The sequence below is a fragment of the Gopherus evgoodei genome, chromosome 4 (assembly GCF_007399415.2).
Source record: "Gopherus evgoodei ecotype Sinaloan lineage chromosome 4, rGopEvg1_v1.p, whole genome shotgun sequence".
Taxonomy (NCBI): domain Eukaryota; kingdom Metazoa; phylum Chordata; order Testudines; family Testudinidae; genus Gopherus; species Gopherus evgoodei.
In genome coordinates, this window is record NC_044325.1 from 93,298,521 (window position 1) to 93,322,999 (window position 24,479).

General features: G+C 40.5%; 1 protein-coding gene across 1 annotated transcript in view; it reads right to left on the reverse strand.

Annotated features, from left to right (window-relative positions):
• KIF18A (kinesin family member 18A) overlaps window positions 1-24,479 on the reverse strand; it is a 131,089-nt gene that overhangs the window by 53,565 nt on the left and 53,045 nt on the right. Inside the window, exons 10-12 of the mRNA XM_030560216.1 lie at window positions 17,903-18,065; window positions 8,516-8,680; window positions 1,593-1,714 (exon numbers count right to left, since the gene is read on the reverse strand). Coding sequence (XP_030416076.1) covers window positions 1,593-1,714; window positions 8,516-8,680; window positions 17,903-18,065 — 450 coding nt within the window. The remainder of the gene's footprint in view (window positions 1-1,592; window positions 1,715-8,515; window positions 8,681-17,902; window positions 18,066-24,479) is intronic.

Consider the following 24,479-nt stretch of genomic DNA (forward strand, 5'->3'; position numbering starts at 1 on the left):
GTAGGAATAAATAATCAGTTTTCAGAATGGAGAGAGGTAAATAGTGGTGTCCCCGAGGGGTCTGTACTGGGACCAGTCCTATTCAACAGATTCATAAATGATTCGGAAAAAGGGGTAAACAGTGAGGTGGCAAAATTTGTAGATGATACAAAACTACTCAAGGTAGTTAAGTCCCAGACAGACTGCGAAGAACTACAAAAGGATCTGTCAAAACTGGGTGACCGGGCAATGAAATGGCAGATTAAATTCAATGTTGATAAATGCAAAGTAATGCACATTGGAAAACATAATTCCAACTATAAGTATAAAACGTTGGGGTCTAAATTAGCTGTTACCACTCAAGAAAGAGATCTTGAAGTCACTGTGGATAGTTCTCTGAAAACATCCACTCAATGTGCAGCGGCAGTCAAAAAAAGTGAACAGAATGTTGGGAATCATTAAGAAAGGCATAGCTAATAAGACAGGAAATATATTGCTTCTATATAAATCTATGGTACACCCACATACTGCGTGCAGATGTGGTTGCCCCAATTCAAAAAAGATATATTGGGCTTGGAAAAGGTTCAGAACAGGACAACAAAAATGATTAGGGGTATGGAACGGCTTGTGTATGAGGATTAATAAGACTGGAACTTTTCAGCTTGGAAAAGACGGGGGGCAAGGGGAGGGGGGTGTATGATAGAGGTCTATAAATAAGGAAGGGCTTGTAAATAAGTAAATAAGGAAGGGCTTGTCTACACTACTGTGCGGGGCTGATCTAAAATATACAACTTGACAGCCGACGCTCTCCCGTCGACTCTGCTTGAGCTCCACTAGATGCGATAAATGGACCCCTGCTGGATTGATTGCTGCCCGCCAATCTGGCCGGTAGTGCAGACAAGCCCTGAGTATTATTTACTCCTTGTCATAACACAAGAACTAAGGGTCACCAAATGAAATTAACAGGCAAGAGGTTTAAAACAAACAAACAAACAAACGGAAGTATTTTTTCCACACACTGCACAGTCAACCTGTGGAACTCCTTGGCCTTCACAACATCCTCTGGCAAGACTATAACAAGGTTCAAAAAAGAACTAGATAAATTCATGGAGGCTAGGTCCATCAATGGCTATTAGCCAGGATGGACAGGGATGGTGTCCTTAGCCTCTGTTTGCCAGAAGCTGGGAATGGGCGACAGGGGATGGATCACTTGATGGATTACCTGTTCTGTTCATTGCCTCTAGGGCACCTGGCATTGGCCACTGTCAAAAGAGAGGATACAAGGCTAGATGGACCTTTGGTCTGACTCAGTCTGGCTGTTCTTATCCTGATTACCTTTCGTTAAAGGAGAAATCTTAAATTGAAGGGATACTGGGAGGTGGACGGAATTTTCAACATTCTGTTGAACATTACAAGAATATTATGCTTATGATGTTTTCCATTATATAGGAACATATATTTGTTTCAGTATTTATAACTGTTTAGATAAAGGTTTGGAAAATTATGCTGCCATTGTCACCTGAAACTCACTGAAATCTGTACATTTATTATACAAGTAACAAGCTTTGAAGAGGAACACACACGTCAAGCATGATATACAAACACGCACTTACTTTTCTGTTTGCTTATGTTGCTGCTCTTGAAGTGATACTAGAGACATCATGTGTTCAATCTGCATTTTCAGATCCTTGACCTCTAGCTTTAAATGGTAGCAGTGAAGATCTTTACGAAGCACCTTGAGAAATAAGTTACATAAGAAATATTATTTCAATTTCAGTGCGATACATACAAATTCAGTCTAAAAAAGATTTTGAGAGATTAGCATGCAATACCTTGAAAAGTAGTTCTGCAATTCATCTACAACTATGACAATACTAAACTTTTAATTTAATAAATCTTACAGAAGGAATAAAACTTAATTTATGTTAGTTAGACATAGCAGTGAAATGCTATTGTCCTATAGTTTTCGATTCACAAACAGATTTGTGTGCTGGACGTAAAGAGTACATATATGTACAATAGCATATACCTTGTGTATATCTGAAATTATTCTAGATTTTTTTTTTATTCATGGTGTTTAAGGCCAGAAGGGACCACCAGATCATCTATTCGGACATCCTGTAGATCACAGGCCCACCACCCAGCACCTGCACACTAAACCCAAAATGAAAATTATACCAAAACAGTACAGCTCACAGGGAACTAAACTATTGTGTGTCTCAGACAGAGACTAAAAGGGACTAAGGTACATGAATGCCCAAGACCCTTGCAATGGCAGGGGATTAATTGATATACACCCAGATAATACTGGCAAGTGACTCACACTCCATGCTGCAGATGAAGGTGAACCCCCTACCCCTTCTCCGCCCAAAATGTCACTACCAATATGACCTGGGGGAAAATGTACTTCTGAACCCAAGATCAGTTAGACCCTGAGCAAGAAAAGACGGTTACTCACCTTTGTAACTGTTGTTCTTCGAGATGTGTTGCTCATATCCATTCCAGTTAGGTGTACGCGCCGCGCGTGCACATTCGTCGGAAAACTTTTACCCTAGCAACTCAGTGGGCCGGCAGGTCGCCCCCTAGAGTGGCGCCACCATGGCGCTCCATATATACTCCTGCCGGCCCACCCGCTCCTCAGTTCCTTCTTGCCGGCTACTCCGACAGTGGGGAAGGAGGGCGGGTGCGGAATGGATATGAGCAACACATCTCGAAGAACAACAGTTACAAAGGTGAGTAACCGTCTTTTCTTCTTCGAGTGATTGCTCATATCCATTCCAGTTAGGTGAATCCCAAGCCTTACAAAGGCGGTGGGGTCGGAGTGAAATGTGGCAGAATAAAACTGCCGAGCCAGAGGCTACAGCCTCTCTTGACTGCTGAACCAGGGCATACTGCGAAGCAAAGGTAAGGACCGAGGTGTTATAACTGCATAATTATATACGAGAAAACGAGTAGCTAGGGAAGTGGAGGTCAGCTAAGCCGCGCTCCACTGTTCCAACGACCGACACGGGCGGTAAGAAGGAACTGAGGAGCGGGTGGGCCGGCAGGAGTATATATGGAGCGCCATGGTGGCGCCACTCTAGGGGGCGACCTGCCGGCCCACTGAGTTGCTAGGGTAAAAGTTTTCCGACGAATGTGCACGCGCGGCGCGTACACCTAACTGGAATGGATATGAGCAATCACTCGAAGAAGAACCAGCCAGTCAAGCACATGAGAGAGAGAATGATCAGTGACACCTCACATCACTGGCCCGCCCCATCCAGAGTCCCATCTCTAGCTATGGCCATCTCTGATGATTCAGGGAAAGGAGACCAGATAAAAATCCAAAATACATTTTGAGGTAGGTGGGAAATCCATTCCTAACCCTGGCAGAGGGCTAGATGAAGACCTGAATGTAAAATGTAAACCAGAAGGGATCCTGACCCCCAAGGCTGATGAGCCATGCCCCCCCCCATCACAAACAACAGTCATACAATCCCATCCATAAATCTGTTCTGCTCTCTCAAAATCGATTAAGTTGTTTGCCCCCACTAATCCTTTTGGAAGGCTATCCTAGAACCACTCTCTGATAGGTAGAAACCTTCTAGTTTCCAGCCTGAATTTAATCATGGCCACTTAATACCCATTTGTTCTTGTGCCAACATTGTTCTTTAGCTTAAACAGTTCCTCACCATCCCTGGTGATTACTCCTTTGATGTATTTGGAGAGAGCAATCATATCCCCTCTCAGATGTCTTCTTATTACACTAAACAAGCCAAGCTCTTCTAGTTTCCTCTAACAAGATGGGACTTCCATCATTCCCCTGATCAGTCTATCAGTTCTTCTCTGTACTCATTCCATTCTGAATTAATCTTTCTTGTACATGGGTGACCATAACTGTACACAGTATTCCAGATGAAGTCTTACCAGTGCTTTGCGCAATAGCATTAATACTTTTCCCTCTCTACTGGAAATGTCTCACCTGATAAATGCATTTCCCTTTTTCGCAACTGCATTACACCAGTGGCTCATCGTCATTCTGTGATCAAACAAAACACCCAGGTCTCACTCCTCCTTTGTCCCTTCCAACCAATGATTCCCTCCCTCCACCCGTTTGTAGCAGAAAGGCTTAGTATCAGGACACTATGAAATTAGGCCCATTTAATAGAAGTCGATTTAACAGAAATCGATTTGATGCAGTCAATTTGATACAGTCGATTGTGTGTCTGCCCACTAAGCTCATTAAGTCGGCAGTGTGCGCCCACAGTACCGAGACTAGCGTTGACTTTTGGAGCGCTGCACTGTGGTAGCTATTCCACAGTTCCTGCAGCCTCTGCTGCCCATTGGAATTCTGGGTTGAACTTCCAATGGGGCAAAAACATTGTTGCGGGTCTGGGTACATGTCATCAGGCCCACCCATCCCTCCCTTCCTGAAAGCAATGGCTAAAAATAGTTTCTCGCCTTTTTTCCTGGGTTACCCATGCAGACGACATACCACGGCAAGCATGGAGCCCACTCATCTCACTGTCACCGTATGTCTCCTGGGTGATGCTGACAGACCTGGTACTGCAGTGCTACACAGAATCAGCTCCTTGCTGATGGCAGACAGTGCAATATGACTGCTAAGCGTCGTTGTCGTTCCATGGGTGCTCCTGGCCGACCTTGGTTAGGTTGCTCGGGGGGGGGGGGGGGCGCCTGGGCAGACAGGCGTGCTCCTGGCCGGCCTCACTAAGGTTGGTCGGGGGCGCCTGGACAAAAATGGGAATGACTCCAGGTCATTCTCTTCTTTAAGTTTCGCCTAATGGAGATTCAGTCCTGCCTGGAATATCTGCCTCAGGCTACTCTCCCAGTCGGCAGCATTGCACAGTCACACCTACCCCAGCCTACTCCCATGGCTCATGAAGCCTGGACAGTAGTAAGGAGCAGTTCAACTATAGGCTGAGCAAGTGTATAATGGTGGTAGAATGTGCCTTTGGACGTTTAAAAGCTCGCTGGCGCAGTTTACTGACTCGGTTAGACCTCAGCAAAACCAATATTCCTGTTATTACTGCTTGCTGTGTGCTCCACAATATCTGTGAGAGTAAGGAGGAAATGTTTATGGCGGGGTGTGAGGTTGAGGCAAATCGCCTGGCTGCTGATTATGCACAGTGAGACACCAAGGTAGTTAGAAGAGCACAGCAGGGCATGCTGTGCGTCAGAGAAGCTTTGAAAACCAGTTTCATGACTGGCCAGGCCACAGTGTGAAAGTTCTGTTTGTTTCTCCTTGATGAAAACCGGCCCTCTTGGTTCACTCTACTTCCCTGTATGCCAACCGCCCTCCCCTACCCCTTTCATCTCTGCTTGCAGAGGCAATAGTCATTGTTTCAAATTCATGCATTCTTTAATATTTTATTTTGTCACGCAAAAGGAAGGGATAACTGCCAAGGTAGCCCAGGAGGGGTGGGGAAGGACGGAAGCACAGAGGTGTGGTAGTTGTAGGGGCACCCCTTAGAATGGCATGCAGCTCATCATATAAGCGGCATGTCTGGGACTCTGACCCGGAGCGGCCGTTTGCCTCTCTGGTTCTTTGGTAGGCTTGCCTGAGCTCCTTAAGTTTGCTTAAGTCCCTGTTATAACCTCTGTCCTTCATGCTCGTGGAGATTTTTTCAAATATTCAGGCATTTCACCTTTTGGAACAGAGTTTGGATAGCATGGATTCGTCTCCCAATACAGCGATCAGATGCAGTACCTTCAGTTTGGTCCATGCTGGAGCTCTTTTGCGATTCTGGGACTCCATGGTCACCTGCACTGATCAGTTCACCAAACAGGAAATGAAATTCAAAAGTTTGCGGGGCTTTTCCTGTCTACCTGGCCAGTGATCTGAGTTGAGAGTGCTGTCCGGAGCAGTCACAATGGAGCACTCTGGGATAGCTCCTGGAGGTCAATACTGTCGAATTGCCTCCACACCACCCCAAATTAGACCCTGCAGGGTCAATTTCAGCGCTAATTCCCTCGTCAGGGAGGAGTACAGAAATCAATTTTAAGAGCCCATTAAGTCGACAAAAATGGCTTTGTTGTATGGATGGGTACAGGGTTAAATCGATCTAACGCTACTAAATTCGACCTAAACTCATAGTGTAGACCAGGGCAAAGTGTATGACCGTACACGTTGTGCTATTAGATTTCATAGTACATCTGCCACTCCATTCTTCAAGGGCATCCAGATCTTCCTGTATAGTATTTTGATCCTCCTCTGTATTGATGCCTCCCAACTTTGTATCATTAGCAAATTTCATTAGTGCACTCCCACTTTTTGTGCCAAGGTCATTAATCATATTCAATATTTTTATGAGTCATAAGACTGATTCTTGAGGAATTCCACTACTAATCTCCCTCCAGTCCAACAGTTCACCTTTCAGCACAACACGTTATCCAGTTTCTTATCCACCCTACAATTCTTATTCTAATCCCCATCTTCTTTAGTTACTAATAATTTCCGATGTTGCACCATGTCAAATGCTTTATCAAAGTCCATGTATATTAGATGTACTGCAATTCTCTTATCTAAAAAAATCAGTTTTTTTCTCAAAGAAGGAAATCAGGTTAGTCTGGCATAATCTACTTTTGGTAAACCCATGTTGCATTACATTCCCATTACTATCTACCTTCATGAATTTAATTATTCTTTCCTTCAAAATTTGTTCCAAAATCTTGCACACTACTGAGGTGAGATTAACAAGTTGGTAATTGCCATGATCACACCACCCCCCTTTTCTCAAATATAGGTATGGTATGACATTAGCTGTTCTCCAGTCACATGGTACTGCCCTGAAAAGAGAGATACGTTAAAAATCTTTGCTTCTGGACTAGCAATCTCATGTGCCAATTCTTTCAGCATCGTGGGATGGAAATTGTCTCATTTCCCCAGCAATAACATTTGGGTTGAAAATTATAGCTATAGCTAACACAAATTTCATCCTTGTTCATGAATTTGAAGAGAAAGGGCTTATAACATAAAACCTGTGCTCTAGTTTCAGTGACTCCTATGCTGATCACCAAGCCTGGAACGCCCTCCTTATACCAGTGTGCCAATATCTTCTTTTAAATACTTTAAAACTCATTTCTGAGTGTCCAATAAATCCTAACCCATGCCAGTAAAAATGTAGTGTCACAGTATTTTTACAAACTATGCTCTATTCAATCTTTTAAATGCCATCCGTATGCTTACCACTGTACATAGCTAAATATTTTCATGAATGAGAAATAATTGCACTAAAATGATGCAATACAGTCAGGCAGAGCAGAAGAACTGCCATATTTGTGCAAGGGAGACTAAACTAGTTGACACTGCTCTAATCGGTACTGGAGGAGTCTTCCATAACTAAAAAATTTCAGGAAAGAATCTGTTCCCAACTATTATAAGCATGTTAATAACAAGAGTTTTGCTTATAAACTGGGGACACATCAGTTGGAAGTAACAGAGGAGGAAAAGGACCTCAGAGTATTAGTTGATCACAGGATGACTATGAGCCGCCAATGTGATATGGCTGTTAAAAAAGCTAATGCGGTCTTGGGATGCAACAGGCGAGGTATTTCTAGTAAACACAAGGTGGCGGTAGTACCATTACACAAGGCACTGGGTGAGACCTCATCTGGAATATTGTGTGCAGTTCTGGTCTCCCATGTTTAAGAAGGATGAATTCAAACTGGAACAGGTACAGAGAAGGGCTACTAAGATGATCCGAGGAATGGAAAACCTGTCTTCTGAAAGGAGACTCAAAGAGCTTAGCTTGTTTAGCCTAACCAAAAGAAGGCGGAGAGGAGATATGATTGCTCTTTATAAATGTATCAGAGGGATAAATATCAGGGAGGAAGAGGAGCTATTTAAGCTCAGTACCAATGTGGACACAAGAACAAATGGAGATAAACTGGACTCTAGGAAGTTTAGACTCAAAATTAGACTAAAGTTTCTAACCGTTAGAGGAGAGAAGTTCTGGAACAACATTCCAAGGGGAGTAGTGAGGACAAAAAATATATCTGGCTTCAAGACTAAGCTTGATAAGTTTATGGAGGAGATGGTATGACAGGATAGCCTAATTTTGGCAATTATTTATTTTTGATTATTAGCTGGTAAATATGCCCAATGGTCTGTTGATCGGATGTTTGATGGGGTGGGATCTGAATTACTACAGAGAATTCTTTCCTGGGTGCTGGCTGGTGAGTCTTGCCCACATGCTCAGGGTTTAACTGATCACCATATTTGGGGTTGGGAAGGAATTTTCCTCCAGGGAAGATTGGCAGAGGCCCTGGAGGTTTTTCGCCTTCTTCTGCAGCATGGGGCATGGGTCACTTTCTGGAGGATTCTCTGCACCTTGAGGTCTTCAAACCACGATTTGAGGACTTCAATAACTCACATATAGGTTAGGGGTTTGTTACAGGAGTGGGTGGGTGAGATTCTGTGGCATATGTTGTGCAGGAGGTCAGACTAGGTGATCATAATGGTTCCTTCTGACCTTAAAGTCTATGAGTCTGTGTTTGACTATGTCTGAAATCTACCTTTGAAAGGAAAGTCATTTACCTGTGGAATATGGCCATCTTGTCCCAGGAGACGCATTTCATTTTCCACACGATGCAGCCAATTAGTATTCTCCTCAAAGTGTTTCATCTCCTCTTCTTTCTTATTCTGCACATGCAAACGACGAGTTTTAAGCATTGCGAGCCTATGATCCCGTTTACAAGTGGCCTGAAATACAACCATATAAAATTATTTAACAGGAAACTACCATATAATGTTCACTGAATTCTGTTATGAAAAAGACTTCGCAGGCTTCCATAATTGGATAGATATAGTCAAAACAATTTACACAGTCTTTGATCTATGTAATATTTGTAAAGTAGCACACTCTTCCTAAGTGCACTACTGAAGTCTATTAAATTGTTTTATACGCTCTCATTCATAGTTGTCTTCCTCTGAAGTCTTTTCAGTAGGACTTTTGAGACTATCGTAAATTGTTTAATACTCTTATAAAAACTGCATGTTTTAAAAAAAAATTTAAAAGCTATAATGGTCAAACTATAGAATAGAAAAAAGTTATATATACCTATATTATTCTTACAGGTAGCACTGTCTAGTTACTAGTAAGCAAAGAATGTAGAAAAGAGCGAGGAATTCTTGAATTCTAATCCTTGCTCCCCTAATGACAGCATGACTACATGTAGGGCTTGTCCTCACTAGAGGCTAAATCGGCGCTGCTGCGATTAATGCAATGGTGTTAATTTAGTGAGTCTGGTGAATATGCGATAAGTCAACGAGAGAGTGCTCTCCTGTCGACTTCAATACTCCACCTCCTTGAGAGGTGGAAGCTAAGTTCGTGGGAAAGCATCTACCGCCGACATAGCACGGTGTAGACACCGCTGTAAATCGATCTAAGCTATGTCAACTTAAATTATGTAACTTAAAAGAGTGCAACTTAGATTGACTTACCTCATTAGTGTAGACAAGGACTTAGATACATAAGAAAGGAGCAGAAGGACAAAACGAAGAAAGTTTCAACTCCAATTCCTCAAACACTATCCCTGTTCTAAAGGTGGTGGAGGGAAGTGACTCATAGAGTAGAAGCTATATAGGGGACCAATGGTCACAGGGGACTGAAAATTAGGGCAAAAGGAATGGAGGAGAACCCTCTTTCCCACTTCTTCCCATGTTTGAGTCTCCTGCGCTCTGAGCCCAGTGAGGGGCATGTTTGACACGTGACACAGACCAGGGAGCAGCTGGTATGTAGGTGGACGCAGCAAGTGGCTTAGACCAAGCCATTCCAGCCTTTGGAGGCCTGTGTTATATTGCTGACATATTTCCCTGAGACTACAGGGAACATCCCGCATATAATAATGGGGAAGTAGCACAAAAGTCTGTGGAAAGGACCAGCTACTGCATAATGATCTGGACCAATTGGAGAAACGGTCTAAAGTATATAGGATGAAATTCAATAAGGACAAATCCAAAAAACTCCACTTAGGAAGAAACAATCAATGGGAAATGACTACCTACGAAGGAGCACTGCAGAAAAGGGTCTGGGGGTCATAGGGGATCGCAAGCTGAACACGAGTCAATAGCATAACACTGTTGCAAAAAAAAAAAAAAAAAAAAAAAAAAAGTAGGGCTGTCGAGCGATTAAAAAAATTAATTGAGATTATTTGCACTGTTACACAGTAGAATACCATTTATTTAAATATTTGTGGATGTTTTCTACATTTTTAATATTGATTTCAATTAAAACACAGAATACAAAGTGTACAATGCTCACTTCATATTTATTTTGATTACAGATAGTTGGACTGTAAAAAATACGAACCACCAAAAAAGAAAAATCAACCTTCTGTTGGTAGCATCTGACTCAGATGATGAAAATGAACATATGTCGGTCCGTTCTGCTTTGGATCGTTATCGAGTAGAACCCATCATCAGCATGGACGCATGTCCTCTAAAATGGTGGCTGAGGCATAAAGGGATATAAGAATCTTTAAAGCATCTGGCTTGTAAATATCTTGTGATGCCGGCTACAAAAGTGCCATGCGAATGCCTGTTCTCATTTTCTGGTGACAATGTAAACAAGAAGTGGGCAGCATTATCTCCTGCAAATTGTAACCAGACTTGTTTGTCTGTGCGCTTGGCTGAACAAGAAGTAGGACTGAATGGGCTTGTAGGCTCTAAAGTTTTACATTGTTTTTGAGTGCAGTTATGTAACAAAAACAACAAGCAAACAATCTACATTTGTAAGTTACACTTTCACGATAAAGAGTTTGCACTACAGTACTTGTAGGAGGTTAATTGAAAAATACTATTTCTTTTGTTTATCATTTTTACAGTGTAAATATTTGTAATAAATAATAATATAATGTGAGCACTGTACACTTTGTATTCAGTAAAAGCAGCAAAGAGTCCTGTGGCACCTTATAGATTAACCGATGTATTGGAGCATGAGCTTTCGAAGTGGGTATTCACTCACAAAAGCTCATGCTCCAATACGTCTGTTAGTCTATAAGGTGCCACAGGACTCTTTGCTGCTTTTACAGATCCAGACTTTGTATTCAGTGTTGTAGTAGAAGTCAATATATTTGAAAATGTAGAAAAACACCCAAAATTATTTAATAAATTTCAATTGGTATTCTATTGTTTAATAGTGCAATTAATCACAATTCATTTTTTTGAGTTAATCGTGTGAGTTAACTGTGATTGATCGACAGCCCTAAAAAAAAAAAAAAAAAAGGCAAATATCATTCTGGGACGTATTAGCAAGAAACAAGAAGTAATTCTTTTACTCTACTTTATGCTGATAAGGTCTCAACTGGAATACTGTGTCCAGTTCTGAGCGTCACATTTCAAGAAATATGTGGACAAATTGGAGAAAGTCCGGAGGAGGAGAGCAAAAAAAAGAATTAAGGTCTGGAAAACATGACCTGTGAGGGAAGATTGAAAAAATTGGGTTTGATTGGTCAGGAGATGAGAAAATGTAGACATGATAACAGTTTTCAAGTACATAAAAGGTTGTTACAAGGAGGAGGAAGAAAAAGTGTTCTTTACTTCTGAGAATAGTACAAGAAGCAATGGACTTAAGTTGCAGCAAGGGCGATTTGGGTTGGACATTAGGAAAAACTTCCTATCTGTAGGGGTACTTAAGCACCGAAAGAAATTGCCAAGGGAGGTTGTGGAATCTGCATCACTGGAGGTTTTTAAGAGCAGGTTAGACAATCATGTGTCAGGGATGGTCTAGATAATACACTCAAGGCAAGACTAAGTAAGGGACTGAACTAGAAGACCTCTCAAGGTCCTTTCGGTCCTATGATTCTATAAGGAGAGAACTATCAAGCAGCAGCAGAAAATGAGCCCCAGAGTTTAGGCCCAGAGCAGAGTTGAGGCACAGACTTGAAGGTATTTGTTATGGAGGCTGAAGACGAGAGCTTTAAGGGGCCAGTATGCATGAGCCAAACAAAGACACTGGCTCCAGAGGCAGCCCCATGTAAAGTGAACATGGCAAAGGTCAGTAATAGCCCAAGATTGGTTCACAGAACGCAGTACTCAGGACCCAAACTCACAACAAATTAACACTGATTTCACAAATGCTAGTTAAGGTAATCTTCATTCTCGGTTTTCACTTGCTCATTCTTCAACAATTCTTCTTTTGGACTGAGACTTCCCATGTTTCCAGTCCACGGTTAGGTTCCTCCCTCCTGCCAGGATGGGGTCTAAGCGAGCCTAGCATGAAGATGGGGAAGGTTTGGATAGGAAAGTTTGCATACCACCCAGTACTGCACAAACTCAACAGCTGGATACAATAATCAAGAGAGAACATAAAATGAATATTTCATTAATGAAAAATGTCCTTTAAAAATTCACTTTTCTTAGACACTCTCTTGTGATCCTGTAGTCTATTTCAGATGAAGAAAACAGAAGCAGTAAAGAAAAATAGCATACTTCCCAAAATGTGTGTAAGAACAGAAGCATAGCATACCAGGGAAACATGAACAGTCACTTTTATATCACGACTGGATTAGAAATTACAATACAATTTGTTCCAACCAAATCAAAAGGACATTCAATTTCAAGGTTACAGCGGGTTTTTTTTTTTTTTTTAATAAATAGGGTACTGCACTTATCCTTATTACGTTTCTAAGCAAATATCAAACATTTTATAGAAAATGTTTGAATGAAATAAATGATTAAACAAAAAAACCTTTGTTAACACAAAGTTAAGGTTGCCTGGTGGTATCCTCCAAAACAGAGAGTCCTCAAATTTGTGAAAACCAGGAAATACAGAATTAAGCTACATGCCCACACAATCTTAACTCTGCTCCCCTGAAGCTGGCAACAGGCATTGGGAATTATCTTCATGCACTCCAGCTGCATTCACTGTTAGGTATAGCTGTTTTGAATAGTGAAGGAATAAATTGGAGCAGCTTGAATGAACTGTGATTTTGATCTGAGCAGCTCTGGGTCTGAGTGCTCCCCAGGTGTGCAAGCAAAGGAAAGAGGTACATATGTAACTTGAGGTTCCAGGCTACATCTGGCCTGTGTTATACAGGAGATTAGATTAAATGATCATAATAATCCCTTCAGGCCATGGAACATATGGAGCATCTCAATTCAGAAATGCAAGACTGTGTCGGTAGCAGGACACTGGGACCTTCTTGCCATTGGTGTTATCAGCAGTTAGGTGGGACATGAGAGCGGTCTTTGGATTTAATGATGGGCAGGGGAAATACAGGTTTAGGTGGTATCTTTTGTTCAAGTGTGAAAGGGTGGTAAGAGAGTATGAAATGATTGTTAAATTTTACAAGTGTGGTATTTTGTCAGGGGAGTAAACTCCGATCATAGGGCAAGTGCAGCTAGCACCCGTCTATTACACATGCTCCCACTCGGCCTTTACATTGTGTTATGGGCATATTGGGGCACCACTCAAAGAGGGCAGAGTTAAGACTGTCTGGGTGTTTTACTATAACTCTGTATTTTTCTGGTTTACAAAAGTTTGAGTTTTGCTGAACTTGATGTTCTGGAAGAGCAAGAACTATTACCAATAACTTTAACTCTGCATTAATAAAGTTTTTTGCTATTTAATTTTCTAGTTTTTTAAACAGAAAGAGAAATGCTTGTTGGTAGGAGTTAATGGTCATTTAGGCAGGTGTAATTCTAACTTAGGTTCGCAGTTATATGTTACTTAGGCTAGGTTAATCATTAAAAGACCTGGTTTTATGCGGCCCTTTTCATCAGTAGATCTCAAAGAACTTTACATCATTATCCCCATTTTAAAGACGGAAAACTGGGGCAGAGAAGTAAAATGATTTGCCCATGGTCATCCAGCAAGCCGACGACAGAGCTAGGAACAGTCCCAGTCCAACAGTCTTTCCTCTAGGCCACACGGTTCTATATGATTCCTTGGAACTCTTTCACCACTCCAGTATATCTGCTATAGTGGAATGGGGATAATGGTCATGTTTTGAAATGTTTGCAGTGTGTAGTTAACAGGGCTGGTGAGGGAAATCCCATGCAACATCTGTGTTTCAGAACTGTGTCACTTTTGTTACATGATTGTTACCGTAATTTTAAGAAAGTAAGAGAAGACTGTTGTGTCTATGTGCTTCTTCAACCTTGTCTCATCATTCACCTTAACATGCAGCCCCTGCCACCAACATTTCCAGTTCTCTCTTCCCTTCCCAGCCCATTAAGCCATTACTCAGCACTGCAGCAGTCATTAACGTTTAAGAAGTTGTTCTTTGTTGTCTCCTGCCTTATGCTGCCAAATACATATATCACATGTAGCAACTTACTGGTAGGCTGCATACTACCTTGGTTATGTAGCCTTAACTGCACAGCAAGCTGGACCGCTCATTCCCACTATCTATCCCCAGTTGCGACCTCTGCTCTTGTTTCCTCAGGAATGCCCCAGCCCACCCAGTCCCCACACAGGAGTGATGTGTACCATAACAATTCATTTTCTGGATTTCAGATATTTAAATTTGTGTTACTCCAACCCCTAATGCCAACTCACATGCAAGGGCAGGGAGAGGGGCTCAGGTACCAAAGAGCAGCAGCTCCTAGGACACACATCAGGGAGGAATTGGGGCTCAGACTCTTGAAGAGGGATAGGGCTCTCCCAGATTACCAGGGGAAATTCAGGGTTGACAACCCCACACCCCCATCTTTCTCTGTGACTCCTCACATTCCCCAACCCCTCCTGCCTGCCCATTACCTGAACCCTCAACTCCTCTTCCATCCCCTACCACCCATTCCCATAAAATACTCCCATCCCTTACTGCAGACCCAAATCTTTCCCCTATTGCCACTTACAGGGAGGGGAGATTGGAGGTTCAAGAATGAGCAGTCACATGTTTAAACTGGTTTTTAAGAGAAAATAAATTACACACTTTCTGAATATTCTGTTGTATCAATTATGTTTAAATAACCTACAAAATTTAACAGAGGTGGATTTTCCCCAAATGTTTACAGTTCATTCTCAGATTTCTTTGCAAGCTAGGTTTCAAGCTTTTATGTTACCAGAATCTGAATTTCTTACATTTGGATAACTAACTACTCCAGGAGGCAAAGCCAATTTCAAGACAATCCATGCAAGTATGCAACTTTAGAGAAAACAGACCAGGTGTACACTCAAAATTATATCAACTCAGCTACATCGCTCAAGGGTGTGAAGAATTTATACTTCTGAGTGACATAATTAAGCTGGCCTAGCCCTTGATGTAGACAGTGCTAGGCTGATGGAAGGTTAATCCACCTCTTGGGGAATTTGATTAACTAAGCTAATGGGAGAATCCCTTCCCTTGCTGTAGTGAGCTGCTCCATTCAAATGCGTGGGGGTTCCCTGCCCCCTTCCTCTGAAAGTTTCTGATGTGTCAAGCATACCCATTCTCAGCTCCTCATCTCAGTGTCAGCAGTGCGTTCTCAGTGCATGCTCTCACATGCCTATTCTAAGATCCCAACCCAGAGAGCAGGGCTTCCTCATAGACTGACTTATTAGGGGGAGGGAGAGGTTGGTAGGGAATTTGAGTCCCTGGTGTAATGACTGATCCCTGGTCTGATCTCTCTGAGCAAAAAAAACCAATGCCAGAATGTGCCAGCTTTTTTTCCCCTCAGGGATTATATCTTGGGATCCGCTTGGTGGCATCATATTTGGATAACTGACTATGTTACCCTGGGTTCTTTCAACCCAAAGCTCTTGGTAACTTTTACTCTGTGCGAGGAGGTGTCAGGAAATAAATCAGAGGAGATACGGCAGATGGCTGGCACAAACAGGACAACACAAGAGTGCTTTCACTTAAAGCTAAACTTTACTAGGTTCAAGCACTTACACACATCTGTAATGAAGTGAGTAAAACACCCCTAACCCTTGATAATTACCAAAGCTGAGCGTGGCTTTCGAGTTACACAGCGGCAGCCCGTCTGCTGGTGGGGAGCACAAGATGCATCCAGAGGGAGAGACCAGTGCCAAAGAGTCCCCCCATCTCAAGCTTTTCCTCCTTATTTATACATTAGTAATACAATGACATGTCCCTTAAAGAAAACTTGTCAAGCAAACAGTTCCAATGGGCAAGCAAGAGGCTCCTTCTGATTATTGATTAACCAGGTGTAGGTTTTTCCAGAATCTGTACCCTTGAGACCCCAACAGACATTCCTGAGGGTACATCCTGCTCTTTTAAAATGCATGTATCAGCAACTTCAACACAGTTGTTATCAGGAAGACGCGGGGTCAAGCTGCCCTTTCTGTAGCACCCAAACCCCCTCCCCTCCTGCCTTGGTCAAGCTGAGATTGCTGAACAGCCAATTTACAGCTTGCTAACTAAGTCGCCTTTAACAATAAGTCATAGTGGTTTCAAACACTTTACTGGTTTGCCAAAGTCTCCTCGTACAACTATACCCCATGCAGCACATCAAATTTCAAGGCAATCTGATTAACTGTACAGATCTTAGAGCACTCAACTGAGCTTCAAACACAAAGCTAGTCTTAATCTTAACTACAGCAGAGCTATTGCTCTGTTAAAATGGAAAAACATATTATAATTGTTCACTATAATAGATGTTAGAGAAATGATGATACAGGATAAAAATAATGTTTTAAAGTAGTACTTCAAAATTCCATTCACTGCAGATTGTGACATGAAAAACTTCTGGAATATGTCAGTCACTCGAAACATCATTTGTGACAAGCACAAGATTTCTGAAACAACAGCGCATTTTTTACCTTGACATTATTTATAACAAGTTTAAACCTCCAAGTGAATCACTGCACACACTGGAAATCTGAAATTGTTGCCAGTTAAGTTAAATTTTGCTATAATAACTGATTAAAAAGAGGAAAAATTAAATCTATATTTTACAGCTGTAAATTTTTATTCAGAAACTAAATTAAGATTGGAGTGTTTTCAGGCTTTCCTGCCTACTCTTGGACCTTCTAAAAGAAGATTAGGATATCAAACTCTGAACAACAGCAATCATTTGAAATACAGGCCAATGGGTTTTGAACTGCAAGGCCACTGATAGAACTGCTTTAAAAAAAGACTAGCTTTCCTTTGTCAACACTGCAGAAAATTTGTATTGCTTTAAGTTTGGCATGGAGCTTGACGAGGTTTGTTGTTACTACTGTGATGCAAATGGACTTCTCAGATGACAGTGACCTAAGTAGCTATGCCAGGTGCGCTGCTATGTTGGTAAGTTTGTTGTTGCACAAATGCAGCATGGAATTGTTCAGTCTAGTCAGATCTCAAATTAGCAATTGTGAATCACATCTACATTGAAATATTGAGAGATTTTTGTGCTCAGCAGCAACGTGTCAACACGTTCCTTATTGTGTGAAAAAATAGTGCACCTCACATCAACACCACATTTTCTGTATTAATGTCAACTGTTAAAATGTTATCTGATTGTCAATACAGCGTACGCTGCACTGTTTTGTTAAAATTGTACATATGAACTTATGACATCCAATGCAATTTGCATTTCAGTAATATTCAGGATATATTTATTGAGAATTACAACTGAATTATACACAGCTTGCAGAACAGGCACAGGTAACATGCCACAGTTAAAATAAATCATATGGAAGAAAGGAAGTCTAGAACCCTTTTCCTTTATATTAAAATTAAAACTATACAATTTTTGCCCTAAAAGAAGATATTCTTAATATCCATATGGTCCTGACCCAAGTAACACATTTAAAAGAATTCAAGTGATTTAGGAGGCTAAGTTTAATTTAGGCAAGTAACTTAGTCCTACTGATCTTTAGCAAGACTTGGGTTCTTAAGGATCTTTGTCGCTTTGAAAATGGAATTCACAAGCTGAAGACACTTGAACACTTAAATACAAAAGGTTAGATAGCTGAACTAGATTAAAGGTAAAAATTTCAAAAAAGAGGTTCTATACTGTAACATGGCAAAATGAAGTGGTACAAAAATCACTCACCTTTTCTACTCTCTCTTCAGAGCACATCAACTCAATTTGTTCATGGAATTGTTTCTGGTAATATGTTTTCAAAATGTTCTCTTTAAACCGCATTTCCAGCTTGAGGTATTCCTTTCTGATTTCCTCCCGATTTATAAACAAACTTTTTAGAATCTCTCGAAATCTACCAGAAATAAGGGACAAGTTAATAGAAACTGACGACATATGTAGTCTTTTCATGAATGCCTGGTTTACAGTGATACAACAGAAGAAAACAATTCCAGTTCTGAGCTAAAAAAGTAGATATGGAAAAATAAGGAATAAAAATTAGTAAGCGACCTCAAGAAAGGTGATATTCCTATTTATCTTTCCCAAAGTGGCAGTACAAAGAGCAAAGATTCTATAATTCAAATTAAGATCCATACAAAACAAGAGCACATATTCAAGTTTCAAAGGGGATTAAACTATCCTTGTTTAGTTTAGGAAGTCATTAAAAGAGTACATTTGTTTATCTCTTCCCGCAAACAGCCACCACCACCACTACACAAGTACCAGTACTTCATTTTCTATAAGAGTTTAAATTATACACAACTCTGATATAAATAAGAGACAACTGACACCCAAGTGCACAGAAACTAAATTCCAAGAATTTAAATCTTTTCTGGTTTCTTCCTTCCCCCGCAGCTCTCAAGTTTTCAAGCTTTAATTTTTTTAAAAAAAAATGCCTTGCTCTTTGATTTGTGAAGCTGATATTTGGATTCAAGCAGACAGCAGCCAGACTCTCCACACACAATGTGCTGTTCTCCAGTATTGCAAAAGGCTCCCATTTCCTTCTTTACTCAGCACGAGGTACCAGTCTATCCAATAGCTATGGTGACTGCTACCAATGGCACATAATGCCGCCTACAAATATTGCAAAAGCACCCCTACTCATCCTTTGCAAATGAAGCCCCACTCACTGTAGGTGTCCCTCTCAACTGTTTAATTCCCTGCAAGGCCTCATGCATGCTTTGCAATTGCTTGCAGCTAGTGGACAGTGAAACCATACTCAAATGCAATGAAAGTTTAGGTCCTAATACCTGTGAGGTTGAGGATGGAAAACTCGGGATGGAAGGATGTTTGGGAGAAGGGATCCAGTTCTGGGGAAACCTTGATCTCTGGGTGGATTCCTGACCTACTTAGCTTTAATCCATCATTGTCCAGAGTATAAACCATTATGTAAATACATTATGAGTCTGCAAACACTAAAAAATGATGCTGTTGGTTCTTAATGGAGTCGGGGATGGGATATTTCCTCTGGAGTCTAATTACCACCACGTCCTTGCTAACATTGTTAACGGATGATAATCAGATATATTCAGCTTATTAATTCACCTAGTATATATCTGTCATGTTATTCTATTCATTTGAGAGAACCACAGGAATATGCTTATATTTTTTGAACATGCAGATATTCCAGATATGAAGTGCCAGCTGTGTTTAGAAATACATGAGGTCAAAGTGACATCTACAGAACTAGTTAAAAGAAAGAAAGAAAAAAAAAAAAAAAAAAAAAGACACCCTCTCTCCCTCTCACAGGGATTCTTGTAGTGCGGCTGGCTGGATTTTTTTGTTTTCCAATAAAATGTTTTCCATCAGCAGCAGTTCCTTTTCATAACCTTAGAATGTCTGAATAAAGCTAATGTCTTATTCTAGTATTTTATAACCAGATCAAATAGAATTAAAGTAAGAACTCCTCTCCGCACTGATAGATATTCAACTACTTTATCCAACATTTTCCAGAGATTATTATTATTTCTGGATAGTAAGGTATATTTAAAATATATAATTTTTTAATTTAGAGACAAACAAAAGCTTAACAAACATAGAATAAGTCTCAAAGAAATGAAGCATTTCATTGCAGACAATCAGAGCAGAGGGGCACATACCACAGAGATGGAACCATTTAAGATCAATTGTCCCATCAAATATTTTCTAGTCCATTTATTCACTGGTGGAGTGACTAGCACAATAGTGCCCTGATCTTTATTAGGGGTATTTACACTCCACTGTAATAAAGGGGAAAAAATCACAATAAGTTATAATGATTATAAATGACTTGGGGCCTAAGCCTATAACACAGTAACATTTTCAAAAAAATGTCTATGTCACTAAAGAGCCAGTCTCTTTTGAAAATTTTAATCTTATTGCTGAGTTCAGTGCTCACTGCCAGGAGTATTTAACTGGAACTAGTCACAGTAGTAAGCAGCTTGTTCAGGAGCTTTTGCAGGATTATGTCCCAAAGGTTTAACCCCCCCCTCCAAAAAAAAACCCATAACAGATTTGAGGAATAAACAACATACATTTTAGGAGTATTTATTAAAAAAGGATACCTTATTATTAAGCTAACAAAATTAAAGTTAACATCTAGAAATATCTGGAATAACTGAGTGACCACAAAATCACCATCCTCAGGCTCTATATCTGCAGAATTTAACAAATAATTCTTCCACACATATTTGTCAGTTTATATAATTTTAGATATGGAAAAAATATACTTTCACAGAGGCATAGCAAGAAAAAAAAGCAGCTTCTGTCTCAAGTTGTCAGACAGAAACATACAAACTGCATCCAGTATAAAATTATTTTATTGTATTTCCCCTCCCCATTCTCAGAAATGTTTGACAAGTACAATTAGAGTAGGTACATAAACAGGGACGGACGTACTCACGTTTTTACTGGTTTAGATCTGGACATTTGATAGGAACTATACCTTTGTAAAGATGAGACAAATTTCTCTTCCTTCAAAGATAAAGTCTCACACATACTCAGAAGCCTCAACATTAGGTTCTTTAGCTGAACCTAACACGCTGATTACATATTTGCTGGAAATTCTCCAAGATTCTAGTCTATTGCTAAAAAAGCAAGCTTGTTTGCAAGCCTAAAACAGATTTGATACTTTGCAATTAAATTTTGTGTACATAAGACAGACCATGCTGGGTCAGACCAAAGGGTACTGGATTAGATGGACCAGTCTCTGACAGTGGCTGGATGTTTCAGAAGGGATGAACAGAACAGGGTAATTTCAAGTGATCCATCCTGTCATCCAGTCCCAGCATCTGCAAGTTGGAGGTTTAGTGACACCCGCAGCAAGGGTCTGCTTCCTTGACTATACTGGCGAATAGCCATTATGGATTGATCCTCCATGAATTTATCTAATTCTTTTTTGAACTCAGTTAAAATTTTGGTCTTCACAACATCTCATTGCAACAAGTTCCACAGGTTGACCGTGCAACGTGTGAAGTACTTCCTCTTGTTTGTTTTAAACCTGCTGCCTATTAATTTCATTGGGTAAACCATGGTTCTTGTGTTATGTGAAGAGGCACAAAGGAAATAGAATCTTACTTTGCACTTGTGACTTGTCCTCATTTAATCTTGAGAGATGTAATATTATGTAAGTACTGTAATTTAGAGACATAAGTATCCAATTCTGCCTCTAGAGTTTTCCAGCTGAAAGAACAGCAAGGGCCAATTGGAGTAATGCCAACTGGATAATTCTCAGAAACCTGATTGTGATGGGATTCTAAAGGGATGCATCCAAGAAAAAAAATGCAGATATTTCTTACCATAGTCTTTTCCTCCCTTACAGAAGAGGCTGACCTAGAAAAATAGTCCAGACCTTGGGATAAATGAACATCAAAAAAATTAAGTTGTTTGTTTTCTCTCCCGGGCATACCACATCAAAAGAAGAAATAATAGAACAAGAGCGGCCAAACTCATACTGATCCTCCGAGCTGCATACGACTATCCTGACATTCAAGAGACGAGGCACACCTGCTGGGGCTCCAGCCCCACTCCTGCTGGGGCCCTGAGATCCAGCAGGTGGGCCCAAGACACTCTTCCTTACTGGGCATAAGCCCTTACCCCACTGCAAGGCAGAGGTCCTGAGCTCTTCTCCCCTGCCCCCATCTGGTAGGTGGAGGATAGAGAGTGGCGTGGGGGGCTCTGAGAGCCACACTTTAATGGTAAAAGAGTCGCAGTTTGGCTATCATTGTAATAGAACATAACTAAGAGAAACAAACACCTTCCCTAAAGACAAAATAATTCAATGAAAACTGTGGAAGTTACAGAAACTAAGAAAGCTACAAATATAAACGAAGTCCAAGAGCTTGCCTATGAAACCTGGGCCTATACAGTACCCATTATGCAAAAAGAACACTGTCAGAGAAGTATTTGGCAGTAGCAACAACTCAGATAGGGTATGCAGACTTTATACAGCCTGACTGCGTATAAAAATAATTTTAATAAGCAGCTGTATTGAAAGCAAACAAATTAACTGACTGCGGAATACTTGTCCTTTCCTCAGAATGGCTGTCAGCAGCAGTGCAGGCTGGATGGCACCAGAGGCTGGATGGCAAGCAGGAACAGAAGCAGCAGAAGCTAAGGCTATTATTTTAGCCAGAGTTTCACATAACACAAATAATCAAAAAATGAAGTTTGATTTCTTAGCACGTGCCCAGATTCTAAAATAAACAGAGCCATACAAAATTATTAGTACAAGAAAAAAAGTAGACCCCTTCATGTAAAATACTAGTTTGTCCAGAAATTTACACCACATTCCAGTCTTTTAAATAACTAGATCGTGGCCAGTTTCTTTGTACTTTTGATAACGTATACCACAAATTAAGAAACACAGTAAAAGAACTAAAAAAGAACCACCGAGGCTTAACAACCATGTAAAAGAAGCAGTGAGAAATAAAAAGGCATCTTTTAAAAAGTGGAAGTCAAATCCTAGTGAGGTAAATAGAAAGGAGCATAAACACTGCCAAATTAAGTGTAAAAATATAATAAGAAAAGCCAAAGAGGAGTCTGAAGAATGGCTAGCCAAAAACTCCAAAGGTAATAACAAAATCTTTTTTTAAGTACATCAGCAGCAGGAAGCTTGCTAAACAACCAGTGGGGCCCCTGGATGATCAAGATACAAAAGGAGCGCTTAAAGACGAAAAAGTAATTGAGGAGAAACTAAATGGATTCTTTGCTTCAGTCTTCACGGTTGAGGATGTTAGGGAGATTCCCAAACCTGAGCCAACTTTTGTAGGTTACAAATCTGAGGAATTGTCATAGATTGAGGTGTCACTAGATGAGGTTTTGGAATTAATTGATAAACTTAACATTAACAAGTCACCGGGACCAGATGTCATTCACCCAAGAGTTCTGAAAGAACTCAAATGGGAAGATGAGGAACTATTAACTATGGTTTGTAACCTGTCCTTTAAATTGGCTTCTGTACCCAATGACTGGAAGATAGCTAATGTAACGCCAATATTTAAAAAGGGCTCTAGAGGTGATCCTGAAAATTACAGACCGGAAAATCTAATGTTGATACTGGGCAAATTAGTTGAAACAATAGTAAAGAATAAAATTGTCAGGACACATAGAAGAACATAAATTGTTGGGCCAAAAGTCAACATGGTTTCTGTAAAGGGAAATCGTGTCTTACTAATCTTTTAGAGTTCTTTGAAGGGGTCAACAAACACATGGACAAGGGGGATTCAGTGGACATAGTGTACTTAGATTTCCAGAAAGCCTTTGACAAGGTCCCTCCCCAAAGGCTCTTATGTAAATTAAGTTGTCAAGGGATAAAAGGGAAGGTCCTTATGGATTGAGAACTGGCTAAAAGACAGGAAATAAAGGGTAGAAATAAATGGTAAATTCTCAAAATGGAGAGAGGTAACTAGTGGAGTTCCCCAAGAGTCAGTCCTAGAACCAATCCTATTCAATTTATTCATAAATGATCTGGAGAAAGGGATAAACAGTGTGGTGGCAAAGTTTGCAGATGATACTAAACTGCTCAAGATAGTTAAGACCAAAGCAGACTGTGAAGATCTTCAAAAAGATCTCACAAAACTAAGTGATTGGGCAACAAAATGGCAAATAAAATTTAATGTCGATAAATGTAAAGTAATGCATATTGGAAAAAATAACTCTACATATAATATGATGGGGGCTAATTTAGCTACAACGAATCAGGAAAAAGAACTTGGAGTTATCATGGATAGTTCTCTGAAGACGTCCACGCAGTGTGCAGAGGCAGTCAAAAAAGCCAACAGGATGTTAGGAATCATTAAAAAGGGGATAGAGAATAAAACGGAGAATGTATTATTGCCCTTATATAAATCGATGGTACGCTCACATCTTGAATACTGAGTACAGATGTGGTCTCCATCTCAAAAAAAGATATACTGGCACTAGAAGAGGTTCAGAAAAGGGCAACTAAAATGTTTAGGGGTTTGGAACGGGTCCCATATAAGGAGAGATTAAAGAGGCTAGGACTTTTCAGCTTGGAAAAGAGGAGACTAAGGGGGGATATGATAGCAGTATATAAAATCATGAGTGATGTGGAGAAAGTAGATAAGGAAAAGTTAGACTTATTCACATAATACAAGAACTAGGGGCCATCAAATGAAATTAATGGGCAGCAGGTTTAAAACAAATAAAAGGAAGTTCTTCACACAGCGCACGGTCAACTTGTGGAACTCCTTGCCTGAGGAGGTTGTGAAGGCTAGGACTATAACAGTGTTTAAAAGAGAACTGGATAAATTCATGGAGGTTAAGTCCA